Source organism: Aegilops tauschii, chromosome 2, assembly GCF_002575655.3.
Source record: "Aegilops tauschii subsp. strangulata cultivar AL8/78 chromosome 2, Aet v6.0, whole genome shotgun sequence".
Classification (NCBI taxonomy): domain Eukaryota; kingdom Viridiplantae; phylum Streptophyta; class Magnoliopsida; order Poales; family Poaceae; genus Aegilops; species Aegilops tauschii.
In genome coordinates, this window is record NC_053036.3 from 70,089,654 (window position 1) to 70,108,942 (window position 19,289).

General features: G+C 44.9%; 2 protein-coding genes and 2 non-coding genes across 4 annotated transcripts; 2 read left to right on the top strand and 2 right to left on the bottom strand.

Annotated features, from left to right (window-relative positions):
- The first annotated feature begins 1,510 nt into the window (after nucleotides 1-1,510).
- LOC109739266 (uncharacterized) lies at nucleotides 1,511-4,334 on the top strand. The gene is made up of 2 exons (XM_020298354.4): nucleotides 1,511-2,201; nucleotides 4,063-4,334. Exon 1 carries the CDS (start codon nucleotides 1,634-1,636, stop codon nucleotides 2,198-2,200), a length of 567 nt encoding a protein of 188 aa, XP_020153943.1. The 5' UTR covers nucleotides 1,511-1,633; the 3' UTR covers nucleotide 2,201; nucleotides 4,063-4,334.
- A 369-nt stretch (nucleotides 4,335-4,703) lies between these two features.
- Nucleotides 4,704-4,774, bottom strand: TRNAG-CCC (transfer RNA glycine (anticodon CCC)). Its single transcript has one exon. It is a non-coding gene; the product is annotated as a tRNA-Gly (tRNA).
- A 376-nt stretch (nucleotides 4,775-5,150) lies between these two features.
- Nucleotides 5,151-6,032, top strand: LOC109739267 (photosystem I reaction center subunit N, chloroplastic). Its single transcript, XM_020298355.4, has 3 exons — nucleotides 5,151-5,478; nucleotides 5,580-5,705; nucleotides 5,794-6,032. The coding sequence occupies exons 1-3, from the start codon at nucleotides 5,257-5,259 to the stop codon at nucleotides 5,881-5,883; spliced, it is 438 nt and encodes a 145-aa protein (XP_020153944.1). The 5' UTR covers nucleotides 5,151-5,256; the 3' UTR covers nucleotides 5,884-6,032.
- A 295-nt stretch (nucleotides 6,033-6,327) lies between these two features.
- Nucleotides 6,328-6,398, bottom strand: TRNAG-CCC (transfer RNA glycine (anticodon CCC)). The gene has a single exon. It is a non-coding gene; the product is annotated as a tRNA-Gly (tRNA).
- Between the last annotated feature and the right edge of the window lie 12,891 nt (nucleotides 6,399-19,289).

Here is a 19,289-nt window from a genome sequence, read left to right on the forward strand (position 1 = left end):
GGACAGGGGTGGGAGCTAGAGCTTTATGCCCTTCTCAGTGGCCCGGAGGGGCAGCTCAAGCTTTGCGCCGACCTGCGCCAGCCCGACGTAGTCTGCGCCCTTCCCGTTGAGGCGGCAAAGTGAGCTGTGGCGCCTGGCAACTTCAGTCCTTGCTCCTCATGGACGATTTCGGGTGCTCATGCTTGCACCGCCGAGCCAACAGTCACAGCTCCCCGAGTCGGAAGCGCGGGTCACTCTCTGCGCGAGGCACAGGGCGACGCAGGCCGAATGTAGCCAGTCCGGCTATAGGTCATGTAGATTCACTCCCAGGCCGCTTCCCACCGACTTGGAGGACAACCTTCTTCGCAACGTCATCCGCCGCTCCTTGCCCACGACGGAGACGAGCGCCTGCTGTCGCCGCCGCAAATATGCCAAGACATAGCGGCTCGGTATCGAGGAATTCAATCGGCTCGTGCGACAGAGGACGACCAACACGGCGAAAGCTCAACGCCTCGCCAAGAGCAGGTCCCCGTCGCCCGACGCCTGGCAGACCTCCCCTCCTTGTCCTTGTCCACCTCCATTAGTAGCGACACCACAAGTGTCGATGCGATACCCCTTTGACCACCGACATCGACGCCGAGGAGTATTACAGCCGCTCTAGAGACACCAAGGGGAAGGGCCCGACGAGGAAGTGGTGAAATTCGATGCCTCGTATCTATTTTTATCTATCGTTTAGTCGTATATCGTAGTCGATCGACAAACTTTCTATGTCTGATCTTTTGTGAACTTATTATGCCTGATTTGTATAAACTCGATGTGCCCACTATACTATGTTGAATTTATCTACGTACTGTTGATCACCTTGCATGGGGTTGCAGGGATTTAAGGGGGGTAGCTACGGATGCGGGGAAATGAGAGGTGACCGAGCGTAGTTCACGAACATATAGACTGGGGAGGGGGGGGGAGGGGAATTGACAAGTCCGGTGGTAGATGCTCTAAGCATTCGTACGGTACCTCTTTCTTCATGATGGTGTGAAACTCGAGAGTAGCAACATAACGCGTCATCGGCACGTGCAGAATGGTTGATTCTCCGTGTTCGGTTTTATACAGGGATTCAGCTCCTTCGTGAAATAAATCCAGAAATAATGCAAGCAACAGAATTTGAACCCTGAGCTGGGCTATCACTGTCCCTCTAACCATCCAACCACATGTTGGTTCGCTCCGATTTGAATCTCTAGCAGTCATATCTACATGTAAATTTGAACTAAAACCACGACAAGTAATTTGGAACGGAGGGAGTATGAGTATGCTTTATCTCTAGTAGTCATATGTATATGTATGAGCAGGGTGTTAGGAACCACATATACACATAATTCGGCCAGCGATTTTTGAAAAAGGAATTTTGGTTAAAAAATCATGGAAGATGGTCAAAGGGAGCGGGTATACGCAAAACCATTGGCGTGCGAAACAATTGTGAGGAATGCTGTCAGCCGTAGGATTTAACCGATCCAACGGCCGACAATCTAAACGCCCGCGGTCCCGATAAAACCAAGGGGGAGGAAGCACGCGACTAAACCCTAGCCGCCGTCCGTCCCCAACCTTCACCGCCGCTCCCCCTCAACCCCCCGCCCCCAAACCCGCCGCCGCCTCCATCATGCGGCCGCTCGACGAGAAGGAGACCACGATGGTCTTCGAGAAGCTCTTCAAGTTCACCGGCCCCAACCTGAAGCACCTCCTGGAGCGGCCCTCCGTGGAGGGCCCCGACCCGGAGCCCGGCCGCTACTGCCTCCGCCTCCACAAGAACCGCGTCTTCTACGCCTCCGAGTCGCTCGTCCGCCGCGCCACCGCCGTGTCCCGCACGCGCCTCGCCGGGGTCGGCACGCCCATCGGCAAGTTCACCCACGGCGGCGCCTTCCACCTCACCGTCCACGCGCTCGACCTCCTCGCCGCCCACGCGCGCCGCCGCATCTGGCTCAAGCCCGACACGGAGCGCTCGTTCCTCTTCGGCAACTCCGTGCCCAAGTCCGCGCTCGCGCGCATCACCGAGAACACCAAGTCCGGCGACGGCGTCGTCGTCATGTCCATGGCCGACGTGCCGCTCGGGTTCGGGGTCGCCGCCAGGGGCGCGCAGGACTGCAGGAAGGCCGATACCAACGCCGTGGTGGTGCTCCACCAGTCGGATGCTGGCGAGTACCTCCGCAAGGAGGAGGAGCTCATGTGAGGTGAGGGTCGAGGCTTGGTTGTTATTGTGTTTACTGATTGGACCTTATGCGTGAATTTAGGGACCCAATGCCTTACTATCTTGTTCGAGAGTTCCTGGATATGGCATATGAATGTACTGGATGATTAATTGAGTATGAGATGATGCGATTGCAAATTTGTGGTGATAATTGGTCCTTCTCACCTGTGAGCAATGTTCAAGAAAGCGTTTTTAGGTGCTGCTTAAGCGTGCTTAAGCACTGAGCGACAGCTAAACACTTCGCTTCTGGCCTAGGCGCAACTTTTAGCGTTGAGCGGAAAAAAGCGTGATTTAGCGGCCGGTTAAGCGCTAAGCGCTGGCTGAGCGGCCGCTGCGCGCGCTTAAGCGATAGAAAAGCGAAGAAGGCGGCCCAAAAGTCAGGCGGGAGCTAACCCACTTATGTGGATGAAGACTGATCCTGCTGTTGCTGCTTGAGTGCTGCTGCCGCTGCTGCCATTTATCTTATATATGCTCATTGCCTCATTCTAAGACAATATTATGCATTTATGCTTGCTGTGTGAACCACTGAACCTTATCCTTATGTGTTATCTGGCTATTTGTTGCGGTGTGTGAACCACTGAACCTCAACCTTATGTGCTATTTCAGATTTTCAGTTACCTATGTGCTATATTTCCTGTCTTCTTGTGCATATTATAAAAAAACAGCCAAATTCTGGCCAATTTAAAAAAACGCTTAATCCCGGTTAAGCAGCGCTTAAGCTGCCATTGCTCTAAGCTGTGGCCTTCCGCTCCGCTTACGCTTACCGCTTTCTTGAACATTGCCTGTGAGTGATTTTTGGATCATACTACTTACTGAATTGTGTGGAATGAATCAAGCAAAGTAGTTTCTGGGATTGAATTGTTCCATTGGGTTATTATTAGTCGGTGTTGGTTATGTGTGTTAATAAACCATATAACTGATTTATACATAGATGAATTGGTTAATTGAAGAAGTATGTTGCATCACTCAGGGTAATAGAACAACATAAATGGTCACTGTGATCTTCATTTTGGCACTTTGACAAGTGTTGTCTTATGCTTGTTGCGGTGATGTGTTGACTTACCTGGACTATCAAATCAAGGACAGGAATGCTTTTGTTCCCACCTCTGGTTGTACACTTAACACTCTTTTGTTTCTTGAGGTCCTCTGTAGTACTGCTGTGCGAACTGCGAACTACTAAAGAAGTAGATGTTGTCACATGAGATTAGTGTGGTCTTCACTACATGTGAAGATAGAATGCCCTTAAACAATAACTTCCCTGATCATTTGTTTTCGTGACTAGTAAAAACTTGAGGCGAAACATGAGCTCTGTGCTGTTTGGACAGAAAGTGGCGCTTTTCCATCATGAACATAAAACGCTTAGTATACTAGACTAAGATTAGGTTACAGGTTTCGTTCTGATATATACTCCCTCCGTTTCTAAATATAAGACCTTTTAGAGATTTTACTACGGGCTACATATGGATGTATATAGACATATTTTAGAGTGTGGATTCACTCATTTTGCTCTGTATGTAGTCCGCATTGGAGTCTCTAAAAAGCCTTATATTTAGGAACAGAGAGAGTACTCACTATGATTGGTTTTCAGGGCAGATTTTGAATATTTGGCCTATCATTTCCCTGTAACTGACTGGCATGTGATTGGCCTTGAAATCCTGCCTCTGCAGTTGTAGTATCTGTACTCTACTACCAGAAAATAAACTGGTTGCTCACTGTGACAATCAACACCACTTTCTCTTAGTCATGTGGCCTGTAGATATTTCTTTCGTGACCTGAGCACGTCATTTGTATGACACACTTGGTTTGCCCCATGTGATTCTGATTTACAGCATTTGTGCTTGCAGGTGATGTGCCACTGTGGTGCTGAAAGATGTGTTCCCTCCATGGTTGCGATCACCGATCATCTGTGCTTGCAATCAGTGTGCAGTTCGTCGGCCATTCTGTATTCTGCAGTTTTTATACAGGGCAAGGACAAGCGGATATCCGATCGTTGCGGAGTAGTTCTGATGGCTATAAATTTTGTCACGCTGTAGCTTATCAGTAAGCTACTGCATTGTATCGTGTGAACTGTGAACTAAAGATTATGATAATGATATATTTCCGCTTGGAGCCCTAATTGTTTCTATGTTTGATCGACAAATTACTTACCAGCAAGCTAACCTGCTCATGAATGCCCCTGGTTTCATCACGCTTTAAGCCGCGAAGCTTTGGCAGCCATAGAGCTACGGTTAGCCATAGTAAGATTCTTATAGACAAACATTAGCCACTACTCTTGGTACCACATGGGCAGTACTCTTGGTTTACTTTTTATGGGGTGACATGGCTCGCCATTGCCAGGACAAAACATATGACTGTATACATTGCCAGCAGATTTGATCTTCAGTGATATAAAACATACAATTCCAATTCCAAGGTCAGGTAGCATAAGGAGATTAACTTCATTCTTAAATAAGAATGAACAAAAAAATACGGTGAGGAGAAATATTGCGCATCCAGGGAATCGAACCCTGGTCAATAGCGTGGGAGGGTACTATGATACCACTACACCAGATGCGCTTGGTTGCCTTTTGACCATTGATTACGGCTAATAAACATTAGTACTCTAAAATCCAGTGCACAGCTATCCTATGTTTCAAATTTAACTAATAATAAAAGATTCTAATTAGTGGTCGGAGATATAAAGGTTTCACTGCACGCCTTTAGAAACGTCATGTAGTTCTGAATAGAACTACTAGTATATGTTTCGTGAGAGCTCAAGGGTTAAAAATCTAGTGATGCAGTCAGGCCAAGGCCAAGGAGGTCCTGCCACGTGTCGCATGGGCCCCATCCCGTGAGGATAATGGGAGCCAGCGTGGCGCCGTGGCCGGCCAATGGAATGGAAGCAAGCCTCACCCTATCCACACGCCCACCGCAGCGCCGTTTTCCCTCCACAGCATCCTCCACGATCAAAAACAAAACCATCACCACGCCCCCCTCCCCTGAGGCCACACACGCGCACGAACACACACCAGATCAATCAAGAAAACCCCGAGAGGATCATGGCCGGCGTGAACACCAGTGTGGTCGGCCTCAAGCCCGCCGCGGCGGTGCCGCAGTCCGCCTCGCCGGCGGCGGCAAAGCGCGTGCAGGTCGCCCCGGCCAAGGACCGGCGGTCGGCGCTTCTCGGCCTGGCGGCGGTCTTCGCCGTCACGGCCGCCTCCGCCGGGTCGGCCAGGGCAAGCGTCTTCGACGAGTACCTCGAGAAGAGCAAGCTCAACAAGGTCCGCTCTGTTTCCTTCCTTCCCTGTCATCACCGTCAGTTTGTTGCTCATTTCTCATCGGAGTTTGACGATCTTTTTTGATGGTTTTTGCGCGTGATCAGGAGCTGAACGACAAGAAGAGGGCGGCGACGAGCGGCGCCAACTTCGCGCGCGCCTACACCGTCCAGTTCGGCAGCTGCAAGTTCCCCTACAACTTCACCGGCTGCCAGGACCTCGCCAAGCAGAAGGTAGCTCTCCTGTTTAATTAACTCTCCATGGCCGGATGAACTCTAAGCTCTGGCTGGCTGACGATCATGTCTTCTTGTGTGGTCGCAGAAAGTCCCGTTCATCACCGACGACCTGGAGATCGAGTGCGAGGGGAAGGAGAAGTTCAAGTGCGGATCCAACGTCTTCTGGAAATGGTGAAGCTCATCGATCTGCCAGGCAATATGGCGAGTGCTGATGTACGCCAGCGCACCGCGTGTACCTAGATGTTCAAAGCTGCGCACGTGTTTCGACTGTGAAGTTATCGTCGCTGTAATTTTATCATCAAGTGGAATTCTGTAATTTTATCAGGCTTGTCAGAACACAAACATTCATCAGTTAGAATCTTTCAAGAAAGCTGCTTAGGCAAATTCGAGATCAGATAGGAAAACGCAAAAAATTTATACTCCTACATAGTAACACCTAAAGAAGATAGTATCATCATAAGTATAAGAAATATTCATGTTGTTGAACCTTGATTAAATACCTGCCAGCTACGTCATCCAGGATAATTCCTCCTAGTTAAATTCCCAAGGTTAGGTTACAACACATAGATTAATTTTGTTTTTGATTATACGAATGAGCAATCGAAAAAAAACAAAAATATGCGCATCCAGGGAATCGAACCCTGGTCAGTACCGTGGGAGGGTACTATGATACCACTACACCAGATGCGCTTGTCTTGCACTGAACCTTGATGAAGCTAACTGTAGTGTACAGAATAAATTCCAAAGTCCGTTGTACAACTTGAACGTACTAGTACGCCGGTACGTGCGTGGCACGTATTCAATTCATGGATACAAATCTTTCATCTGATTTTTCGCAAAAGAAAAAGCAAACACACGACTCTTGAAAATTCTAACAAATAACCTTTATGCTTTGTTTCTTATCTCTCTCCCCCCCACCCCCCCCCCCCCCCCCCACCCCCCACAAAAGTTGTTGTGACAGTTATCATACCACTTATCACTCCTACCGTGGGTGGTTTTGATGCAAATGTAATAAAGTTTTGTTTAGTGATGCATGCCATATAAAAGAATTATCATATAATCACATTTATTCTTGGAAGAATAATATTTTTTATGGTTGTAAACACACTAAAAATTTATCAGTCTCAGATATTAGTATCGTGTTATACTCCAAAAAACGTAATATTCTGCATAAACGGGAAAGAGTTTGGCCACATAAAATCCTGTGATGTCTTTACCACACGTGAAAAGCAACAACTTGCCACACACACCATCCTCTGTTATTTGCGTATGGCCACAAGAAATCCAATGGTGCTAACGTATGAGAAGATCAAAGAGTGGATCACAGAACACTGGAGTGGCTGCAAACCGCAGCGCTGCATGTACAGGAAGTGTCGAAGCAGCCCACAATAAACAATTCCGGAGGTTCTAGATTTCTCCAGAGTGTAGTACGCATGCACAGTGAGTACTACTGTAGATGCGAATCCCTCTACTTTGGGCCATAGGATTGATGTCATCAACGGCGGAAAATGCTTCTAAGACTTCGGATTCAAAATTTTAAAACTCGTACACTATGTAGTAGTATAGATAGTATAGATATAGATATGTATCCTATGGTTCAAATTTATCTTGATAGTCCACTAGTAATTTATTAATTAGTGGTAGAAAGATATAGAAGTTGCCCTACAGGCTTCGTAGAAAACTTCATCTAATTTAGAATGGAGCTAGTATAGGTATAGCAAATGAGCTGTTGCGCGAGTCAAGTCAGTAGAAGGTTTTTCTTTAGACAAGTGAGTGGGAGGAGGTGTTTTGGTCTCTAATCGTTCATGAGCAAAAATGAGTGACTCTACATTCGCCGGTTTTTGTTTTACTTATCTCCCCGACTACTAATAATATTAAACAAGCGAATTGTGGTAGAAACATTAAATACCAGCCTTTCATTATCTTAGATCCGATGACCTATATTGCTCAAATAATGTTGTCGCAATAAAGCATCGTAATTAGCAATCAAAGCATCGGAGTGACAATCAAATCACGGTAATTGGCGTTCCCAAAAAGGAACATCGTGTCAATAAATCAAATCACCGTAATTAGCATTCTAAAAATAAACATTGTACCAATGAATCAAAGCACCGTAATTAGCAATCAAAAAGTGAACATCGTAACTTGGAATGTTTCTAAACTAGTCGACCTGATCCTTAGACCACGACCCTATAAGCCGCGAATTGTGCCACCGCGGGTCTTGCCAACACTGCCGAAGATATTGATATTCACCGCTTGCAAGACTGAGTAAGTAAATTGAAGAAGCAAAAAAAGGCCAGCTTGGTGCATATAGCTCCCGCTTGTGGAGGGTTTGAGGAAGGGTTCGTCTGCTTTGGGTCTTTTGTACATAGCCTTAAATTTTGGATTGTGTGATGCATGTACATAACTCCCAAGTGAAGCTTAATGTGTGACGTGAAGACCAACAAGTAAAAATCAGGGAGTCCACAATAAGAAATTGGAGGGGTAGTGGGGACAAGAACCCGAAAGGCTATGTATTTCTGACAGTTAGTTAGCGCTCGCCTATAGGGCGAAGAACGTGGAACAGCCCAGTCGCGACACGAACAGGAACTACTCCCACGATTTTTTGTTGTTTTTTCAATTTGTTTTCAACCAGTCTTTAATCTTTCTTATTTCTTTTCATGTTTTATTTTATTTTATTTTTCCTTTTCCTTTCCTTTTTCTTGTTCATCCATTTTAGTTTATTTTTTTGTTTAATTACATGAACATTTTTATAAAATATGGTGAACAAATTTGGAATTACATTTTTTCGTATCCTGTTTTATTTAAATACAAGATCATTTTTACTTTCATTTATTTTTCTAACTTTTCTTTGTTGGTTCTTTTCTATTATTGTCCTTTCCATCGTGTATTTAAAAAGGTTCATATTCCCAAATTGTTGGTTGTGTTATCAAAATTATTCATTGTGTACCTAAAAAAAGTTCATTATGAATTTTAAAAATGGTCATCGTGTTTACAGAAAGTAATGGTAGTATTTGTGAAAAAGGCCGCCCATCATGCATTCAAAAAATGTTCATCTAATATTAAAAAAATGTTCACTGTGTATTTGAAAATTTTGTATATGTTTCTAAAAAAATGTCCTTTGTGCTCATCACATATTTCAAAACAAGTATGGCATGTTGTAAAAATATTCATCATGATTTTAAAAAATATGTTCATTGTGTGTTTTAAAAATTGTCCTTTTAAAAACAATGCTAACTCTGATCTTAGAAAGTTTTATCATGCGTTTTCTAAATGTTTATAACATATTTTTGAAAACAAATCATTGTGTATTTAAGAAAGGTCATAGTCTTTTCAAATAAGCATTGTTGTGTATTTAAAAAATATAATTTTAATTAGAAAACATATTCATTGTGTAAGAAATGTATTTCTAGAAGATTTCAAAAAATCATCAAAATAGAAAAATAAATGTGAAAAATCAAACCAGAAGGAAAAAACCTGGTGCCGCTTGTTTTTTAATTCTTTTTATCGAAAGTGCCGCTAGTGCGCTGGAATTCCTCAAAGGGGACACACATGCGAGTGGTCGCTGAGGGAGTCCTGGATTAGGGGGTCCTCGGGCGTCCGGGCTATGCGACATGGGCCGGACTCATGGGCCGTGAAGATGCAAGATAGAAGGCTCTCTCCCGTGTCCAGATAGAACTCTCCTTGGCGTGGAAGGCAAGCTGGGCGTGCGGATATGAAGATTCCTTTTTCTGTAAATCGATTCTGTACAACCCTAGCCCCCTCCGGTGTCTATATAAACCGGAGGGTTTAGTCCATATAGGCAATCATAATCATACATGCTAGACATCTAGGGTTTAGCATCAAGATCTCGAGGTAGATCAACTCTTGTAACCCCTATACTCATCAAAGTCAATCAAGCAGGAAGTAGGGTATTACCTCCATCGAGACGGCCCGAACCTGGGTAAACATTGTGTCCCCTGCCTCCTGTTACCTTCGATTCTTCGATGCACAGTTCGGGACCCCCTACCCGAGATCTGCCGGTTTTGACACCGACAGTCGCTGCGTGTCGCTATGAGAGCTCCTAATTGGCGCTTTCAGCGCCCCTGAGCGCTCGTGGCGCTCACGCCCAACGCCTAGCGGGCCGGCCCAACAACGTTCTAAAAAACAAAAGCAAAGAAAAGAAATATTCAGCGTTAAAAAATGAGGGACCCGACTAGCTGGCGCCTGAGTGCCCGTTCGCTCCAGCGAGCGCCCTGCTATATTAGGAAAGAAAGCGATGGCGCCCGAGCGGACACGAGAAAAAGGAAAGCGCGCGCCCGGACCCGACTAGCTGGTGCCCCACGCTTCGTCGCTCCTGTCGTCGGACCCCACCCCCTCCCACACCCCCGCCCACGCTCCCTTGCTCACGCGACTCACGCGGCTTCACGCGCCTCACGCGACCCCCTCCTACCTTTTCCTTGAAGCACAAGCCCACGCAAGGGTCCCCTTCTTCCTCCTTGCTCCTCCTTTCTTCCTCTAAACAAGATCTGCCCCATCGATGGCGTCTTGAAGAACAAAGCCGATGCAGGAACGCCTCCTGTGTAACACCCCAGTGTCATGCTATAGTAGCTCACTGTGATTAAGCTAATCATTTTTCCAAACAGTGCTTAATCACCTTTGTTCAATATCCCATTTGAAATTCCAGTCAATTCAAATTCAAGTGAAGTTTGAAGTTCCTAAAAAATTGCTGGAAAAATGTTCATCAGTTCTCAAAATTTCCATAACAATTATTTGTTAAGGAACACAACATCACTTTTGTGCAAAGATGAGCAGTAGCAATAATAACAGCACCAATTGAGCATTTTTAAATGCAATCCTATTTATGAAAAATACCGAATGAATTCTTTTGGTCTCCAAATTGTTTGTGGCACTTCCTAAGATCACCAGGGAATAAAAGGGGCACTTCCCATATTTTTCCCAAGTAAATAGCATGCCCAACATTTTCTTACCCATCTCTGTTTATTAAATAAAAAGAAAAACAGGATAAGAAAAGAAAAAGGCCGAAGTGCACTGTGCACTTAGGCCTGCTAACTACAGTGAGGCCCAACCCACCTACCCCTCTCCTTCCTACTCTGTTCACAAAGGGGAGGTGGACGACGGCCAGCCGCCTGATAACCCACAAGTATAGGGGATCAATTGTAGCCTCTTTCGATAAGTAAGAGTGTCGAACCCGACGAGGAGCTAAAGGTAGACCACATATTCCCTCAAGTTCTATCGACCACCGATACAACTCTACGCACACTTGACGTTCGCTTTACCTAGAACAAGTATGAAACTAGAAGTACTTTGTAGGTGTTTTCGGATAGGTTTGCAAGATAATAAAGAGCGCGTAAATAAAAACTAGGGGCTGTTTAGATAAGGACACAATAAAGTAAATATAGCGAGTGTGGAAAAGTGGTGGTAGGAGTTGCGAAATTGTCCCTAAGCAATTGACTACTTTACTAGACCGATAGCAAGTATCATGTGGGAGAGGCCACTGCTAGCATGTCATCCCTTACTTGGAATTCTATGCTCTTAGCTCTTATGATTGGAACTATTAGAAAGCATCCGCAACTACTAACGTTCATTAAGGTAAAACCCAACCATAGCATTAAGATATATTGGTCCCCCTTTAATCCCGTATGCATCAATTTCTATGCTAGGCTGAAGCTTCTGTCACCCTTGCCCTCCAATACATAGTCCTATCAACATACAACTAACCCTATGGTGTGATCCACACGCGCTCTCATATGATGGGCACCAAAGGACTGCAACATAACCACAAGCAAATTAAATCAATCATAGCAATTCATCAATCACCGATAGGACAACGAAAATCTACTCAGACATCATAGGATGGCAACACATCACTAGATAATAATATGAAGCATAAAGCACCATGTTCAAGTAGAGGGTACAGCGGGTTGCGGGAGAGTGGACCACTGTAGATAGAAGGGGGAAAGGTGATGGAGATGTTGGTGAAGATGGCGGAGGTGTTGGTGAAGATCGCGGTGATGATGATGGCCCCTGGCGGCGTTCCGGCGCCACCGGAAGCGAGGGGGAGAGAGACCCCCTCCTTCTTCTTCTTCCTTGACCTTCTCCCTAGATGGGAGAAGGGTTTCCCCTCTGGTCCATGGTCTCCATGGCGTGGGAGGGGCGAGAGCCCCTCCAAGATTGGATCTGTCTCTCTGTCTTTCTCTGTTTCTGCGTTCTTCCTGCCGCCCTTTCACCGTTTCGTGTATATATGGAGATCCGTAACTCCGATTGGACTGTAATCTTCGCCGTGATTTTTTTCTTCCAAAAATTAGCTTTCTTGCGGCGGAAGAAGGGCATCAACCGCCTTACGGGTGGCCCACGAGGGTCAGGGGCGCGCCCAGGGGTGCAGGCGCGCCCCCTACCTCATGGCCACCTCGGGCACCGTCTCGCGTGATTCTTCTTCCGGAATTTTCCAAATATTCCAAAAATATTCTCCATACGTTTTTATCCCGTTTGATATGGGGTTTCTGTGAAACATAAAACATGCAACAAACAGGAACTGGCACTGGGCACTGGATCAATATGTTAGTCCCAAAAATAGTATAAAAAGTTGCCAAAAAGTATATGAAAGTTGTATAATATTTGCATGGAACAATCAAAAATTATAGATACGATGGAGACGTATCAACATCCCCAAGCTTAATTCCTGCTCGTCCTCGAGTAGGTAAATGATAAAAAGGATAATTTTTGATGTGGAATGCTACCTAGCATAATCTTGATCATATGTCTAATCATGGCATGAATATTAAGATACGAGTGATTCAAAGCAATAGTCTATCATTTGACATAAAAACAATAGTACTTCAAGCCTACTAATAAAGCAATCATGTCTTTTCAAAATAACATGGCCAAAGAAAGTTATCCCTACAAAATCATATAGTCTGGCTATGCTCCATCTTCACCACACAAAATATTCACATCATGCACAACCCCGATGACAAGCCAAGCAATTGTTTCATACTTTTGATGTTCTCAAACCTTTTCAACTTTCACGCAATACATGAGCGTGAGCCATGGACATAGCACTATAGGTGGAATAGAATATGATGGGGATTATGTGGAGAAGACAAAAAGGAGAAAGTCTCACATCGACGCGGCTAATCAACGGGCTATGGAGATGCCCATCAATTGATGTCAATGTGAGGAGTAGGGATTGCCATGCAACAGATGCACTAGAGCTATAAGTGTATGGAAGCTCAAACTGAAACTAAGTGGGTGTGCATCCAACTTGCTTGCTCATGAAGACCTCGGGCATTTGAGGAAGCCCATCATTGGAATATACAAGCCAAGTTCTATAATGAAAATTCCCACTAGTATATGAAAGTGATAACTCAAGAGACTCTCTATATGAAGAACATGGTGCTACTTTGAAGCACAAGTGTGGTAAAAGGATAGTAACATTGCCCCTTCTCTCTTTTTCTCTCATTTTTTTTCTTTTTTCTTTTTTTGGGACTTCTCTTTTTTTGGCCTTTCTCTCTCTTTTTTATTTATATATATATATATTTTTATTTTTATTTTTATTTTTATTTTCGTCCAGAGTCTCATCCCGACTTGTGGGGGAATCATAGTCTCCATCATCCTTTCCTCACTGGGGCAATGCTCTAATAATGATGATCATCACACTTTTATTTACTTACAACTCAATATTACAACTCGATACTAGAACAAAGATATGACTCTATATGAATGCCTTCGGCGGTGTACCGGGATGTGCAATGATCTAGCGTAGCAATGACATCAAAAAACGGACAAGCCATGAAAACATCATGCTAGCTATCTTACGATCATGCAAAGCAATATGACAATAAATGCTCAAGTCATGTATATGATGATGATGGAAGTTGCATGGCAATATATCTCGGTATGGCTATGGAAATGCCATGATAGGTAGGTATGGTGGCTGTTTTGAGGAAGATATAAGGAGGTTTATGTGTGATAGAGCGTATCGTATCACGGGGTTTGGATGCACCGGCGAAGTTTGCACCAACTCTCGAGGTGAGAAAGGGCAATGCACGGTACCAAAGAGTCTAGCAATGATGGAAGGGTGAGAGTGCGTATAATCCATGGACTCAACATTAGTCATAAAGAACTCACATACTTATTGCAAAAATCTATTAGTCATCGAAACAAAGTACTACGCGCATGCTCCTAGGGGGATAGATTGGTAGGAAAAGACCATCGCTCGTCCCCGACCGCCACTCATAAGGAAGACAATCAATAAATACCTCATGCTCCAACTTCGTTACATAACGGTTCACCATACGTGCATGCTACGGGAATCACAAACCTCAACACAAGTATTTCTACAATCCACAACCACCCACTAGCATGACTCTAATATCACCATCTTTATATCGCAAAATTATTGCAAGGAATCAAACATATCATATTCAGTGATCTACAAGTTTTATGTAGGATTTTATGACTAACCATGTGAATGACCAATTCCTGTCATCTCTCTAAATAGATATAAGTGAAGCAAGAGAGTTTAATTCTTTCTACAAAAGATATGCCCACGCTCTAACAAATATAAGTGAAGCAAAAGAGCGTTCTACAAATGGCGGTTTTCTATGTGAAGAGAAACAGGCAATCCATACTTCAAATGATATAAGTGAAGCACATGAAGCATTCTATAAAGCCGTACTCAAAAGATATAAGTGAAGTGCAATGAGCATTCTATAAATCAACCAAGGACTATCTCATACCAGCATGGTGCGTAAAAGAAAAATGAAAACTAAATGAAAAAGACGCTCCAAGATTTGCACATATTGCATGAACGAAACGAATCCGAAAACATACCGATACTTGTTGAAGAAAGAGGGGATGCCTTCCGGGGCATCCCCAAGCTTAGACACTTGAGTCTCCTTGAATATTTACTTGGGGTGCCTTGGGCATCCCCAAGCTTGAGCTCTTGCCTCTCTTCCTTCTTCTCACATCGAGACCTTCTCGATCATCGAACACTTCATCCACACAAAACTTCAACAGAAAACTCGGTAAGATCCGTTAGTATAATAAAGCAAATCACTACTCTGAGTACTGTTACAAACCAATTCATATTTTGTTTTTGCATTGTGTCTGCTGTAGTATAACTTTTTCATGGCTTAGTCCACTGATATAAATTGATAGTTTCATCAAAACAAGCAAACTATGCATCAAAAACAGAATCTGTCTAAAACAGAACAGTCTGTAATAATCTGAACATTCACCATACTTCTGATACTTGAAAAAATCTGCCAAAATTAGGAGAAATAAAAAATTTGTATACAAAGACAGTTCAAACAGAATCAGAACCAGTTGACGTTCCAGTAAAAAATTAAAAATCGCGCACTACATCCAAAGTTTCTGTCCTGCACCGCACAAACCAACAAGCATTGTCAACATCCTAAAGGCAAACCTTGACACATTATTTTTATAATACAATGGAATTGTACAAGAGGATAATTATTTCTGTTGAAAAGTTTCTATAATCAAGATTCACAAAGTTTCCGTGAGCATGAACAAAGTTCAAGGAGCTCTCCCACTTCAACAATGCTTGTCTTTCTCACTTTCACTTTCCTTTTTGAAAAGTTTTAGGTTCCCCTCTTTATTTTTTTTGTTTTTAAACTATGTAAAAGCACTCAACAGAAATAAATGACTCTCTAAAACTTCCGGGTTGTCTCCCTGGCAGCGCTTTCTTTAAAGCCATTAAGCTAGGCATTTAGTGCTCAAGTAATGAATCCACCCGGATCCCAAGGTATATCAAAGCCAATTTTAATTAGCAATGATTTGGCATTTAGTAGTGAGCACGAAGTAACATATATCATGAAACAACGAAGTCTAACTCTCTTCCTATGCATCGGCATGTCATAAAAGAACAATTCATGCACACAAAGTAAAGGCCAATGCATAGTATAAACAGTTTCTTGCAATTTTATCGTGTTGGAAACATAGAGAGGTGGAGATATATGGTTCCTCTCTCATAATAATTGCAAGTAGGAGCAGTAAGCACATGCATATTATATTCATCAAAATCATCATGTGCAACGGTAAAAGGCAACCCATCAATATAATCCTTAATAAGGGCAAACTTCTCCGATATAGTGTAGTTTGGAGAATTCAAAAAGATAATAGGACTATCATGTGTGGGTGCAATAGCAACAATTTCATGTTTAACATAAGGAACTATAGCAAGTTCATCTCCATAAGCATAATTCATATTGGCATCTTGGCCACAAGCATAGCAAGCATCATCAAAAAGGGATATTTCAAGAGAATCAACGGGATCATAACAATCATCATAGCAATCATCCTTCGGTAAGCACGAAGGGAAATTAAACAATGTATGAGTTGAAGAGTTACTCTCATTAGAAGGTGGGCACGGGTAGCTAATCCGCTCTTCCTCGTTTTGTTCTTCGCTCTCCTCATCATCTTTTTCATCCAATGAGCTCACAGTTTCATCAATTTCTTCTTCCATAGATTCCTGCAAAATATTAGTCTCTTCTTGGACAGCGGAGTAGTCCTCAATATATGGTTCAACATAGGCACTAGAAGCATAATTATCATAGCAATATTTAAGTATGGCAAATTTTTCAGATTTGTAAAGAGTAGCATCATACTTTTCAATCAAAGAAGCAATTTCATAAGCACCCTTAAAAGCAACAAATTCTTCAATTTGTTGAACATCATGGTAATTATAAACACCTTTAGCATAAGAAGATAAGATTCCATTATCACTAAACTCACATTGGTAGGGAAGGTGTTTCTTAGGGTTTTCAGAACAACAAGTAAAATCATATATATAACATAAATTCCAAGCATAGCATTGCAAACGATGAATTTGACCCAGTAAAAGTTTCCCTTTTTCAGATATACGGTGTCGTACATAACAAGCATGCTCATCTAAAGATTTGCCCTCAACTAAGCTAGTTGGGGTTTCAGCCCGAGCACATAGGGATCGAAGATGGTCCAAGTAATAAGCTTCAGGAGTGTGATAGATTTTGAGTGGTTCTTCAACCATTGGTTCAGTAGGTACAACTAATTTTTTTGGTATTTTGCGTTTCCTACCCATAGCTAAAGATAGAAAACAACTAAGAACAACAAATAAAAATTACTTAGTGATAAAGCAAACAAGCACACACGAGAATATTCACCCCACGCTATGACTCCCCGGCAACGGCGCCAGAAAAAGGTCTTGATAACCCACAAGTATAGGGGATCAATTGTAGCCTCTTTCGATAAGTAAGAGTGTCGAACCCAACGAGGAGCTAAAGGTAGACCACATATTCCCTCAAGTTCTATCGACCACCGATACAACTCTACGCACACTTGACGTTCGCTTTACCTAGAACAAGTATGAAACTAGAAGTACTTTGTAGGTGTTTTCGGATAGGTTTGCAAGATAATAAAGAGCGCGTAAATAAAAACTAGGGGCTGTTTAGATAAGGACACAATAAAGTAAATATAGCGAGTGTGGAAAAGTGGTGGTAGGAGTTGCGAAATTGTCCCTAAGCAATTGACTACTTTACTAGACCGATAGCAAGTATCATGTGGGAGAGGCCACTGCTAGCATGTCATCCCTTACTTGGAATTCTATGCTCTTAGCTCTTATGATTGGAACTATTAGCAAGCATCCGCAACTACTAACGTTCATTAAGGTAAAACCCAACCATAGCATTAAGATATATTGGCCCCCCTTCAATCCCGTATGCATCAATTTCTATGCTAGGCTGAAGCTTCTGTCACCCTTGCCCTCCAATACATAGTCCTATCAACATACAGCTAACCCTATGGTGTGATCCACGCGCGCGCTCATATGATGGGCACCAAAGGACAGCAACATAACCACAAGCAAATTAAATCAATCATAGCAATTCATCAACCACCGATAGGACAACGAAAATCTACTCAGACATCATAGGATGGCAACACATCATTGGATAATAATATGAAGCATAAAGCACCATGTTCAAGTAGAGGGTACAGCGGGTTGCGGGAGAGTGGACCGCTGTAGATAGAAGGGGCAAAGGTGATGGAGATGTTGGTGAAGATGGCGGAGGTGTTGGTGAAGATCGCGGTGATGATGATGGCCCCCGACGGCGTTCCGGCGCCACCGGAAGCAAGGGGGAGAGAGCCCCCCTCCTCTTTCTTCTTCTTCTTCCTTGACCTTCTCCCTAGATGGGAGAAGGGTTTCCCCTCTGGTCCATGGTCTCCATGGCGTGGGAGGGGCGAGAGCCCCTCCAAGATTGGATCTGTCTCTCTGTCTCTCTCTGTTTCTGTGTTCTTCCTGCTGCCCTTTCACCGTTTCGTGTATATATGGAGATCCGTAACTCCGATTGGACTGAAATCTTCGCCGTGATTTTTTTGCCAAAAATTAGCTTTCTTGCGGCCGAAGAAGGACATCAACTGCCTTACGGGTGGCCCACGAGGGTCAGGGGCGCGCCCAGGGGGGCAGACGTGCCCCCTACCTCGTGGCCACCTCGGGCACCATCTCGCGTTGATTCTTCTTCCGGAATTTTCCAAATATTCCAAAAATATTCTCCGTCCGTTTTTATCCCGTTTGGATTCCGTTTGATATGGGGTTTCTGCGAAACATAAAACATGCAACAAACAGGAACTGACACTGGGCACTGGATCAATATGTTAGTCCCAAAAATAGTTTAAAAAGTTGCCAAAAAGTATATGAAAGTTGTATAATATTGGCATGGAACAATAAAAAATTATAGATACGACGGAGACGTATCACTGCCCGTGGCCGCGATGGCCACGCGCCGGCCATCCCGCGCCTCCCCATCGTCTCCCCCCGGCGGATAAGGCCACCCCGCCCCTGCCAAACCCTAGCCAGACCCAGATCCGCCTCCTCCCCCTCGCTCGTTCCCCTCTCCCTCACGCGCTCGCTCCTCCCGAGCGCCACCGTCGCCGTGCGCCGGTCGAGCCTGCGGCCACCGGGTCCCTCCGACCCCGCCGAACTATCCGGGAGCCCAAGCGACGTCGACCCCTTCGTCCGGCGCCGTTGGATCAAGTCGGGGAGCAGCACAGCAACGCCGGCGACCCGATCCCCTTCTCCGGCCATCGCGACGCCGTCGTCGCGATTCATCGCCACTGCGCTCCCGTTGCACGCCGGGCCTTCGTGCGCCCACCCGGTGAGCTCCTCCCCTTCTCCCCTCTCTCAAGTAGGCCGCCTCCCTCTCTAGCTAGCTGTCGCCGCACCTGCGAGCTCGCCGTCGTCGCCCGCCTCGCCGTCACAGCCACAGCCGCTATGGCCTGCCACTGAGCACGTGGTCGTGCTTGGTGCATCGCCACGGAGCCACCCACGCTCGCTCACTGCCCCGCCGCGCATCGCAGCCCCGCGCCAGCGTTTGCCCGAAGCCGCCGTCGCTTCTGCTCATCACCGGCGATGCTTGGGACCTCCCCCGCTCCAGCCACTTGCACCGTTCGACGCGGTGACTTGCCCGCATCCGAACGCACCGCGCCGCGTGCCAAATGGGCACCTGCGACGCGAACCCGACGCGCTCCGCCCTTCTTTGGTCGCCGACGCGTCGACGCCGGCGCCGTCTCCGGCCGCCCCCG

Excerpts from the sequence above, each read along its gene's own strand:
- LOC109739266 (XM_020298354.4), top strand. The coding sequence starts at position 1,634 with ATGCGGCCGCTCGACGAGAAGGAGACCACGATGGTCTTCGAGAAGCTC.
- LOC109739267 (XM_020298355.4), top strand. The coding sequence starts at position 5,257 with ATGGCCGGCGTGAACACCAGTGTGGTCGGCCTCAAGCCCGCCGCGGCG. Across the intron at positions 5,479-5,579 it reads AGAAGAGCAAGCTCAACAAG|GAGCTGAACGACAAGAAGAG; the intron begins GTCCGCTCTGTT and ends GCGCGTGATCAG. Across the intron at positions 5,706-5,793 it reads AGGACCTCGCCAAGCAGAAG|AAAGTCCCGTTCATCACCGA; the intron begins GTAGCTCTCCTG and ends GTGTGGTCGCAG.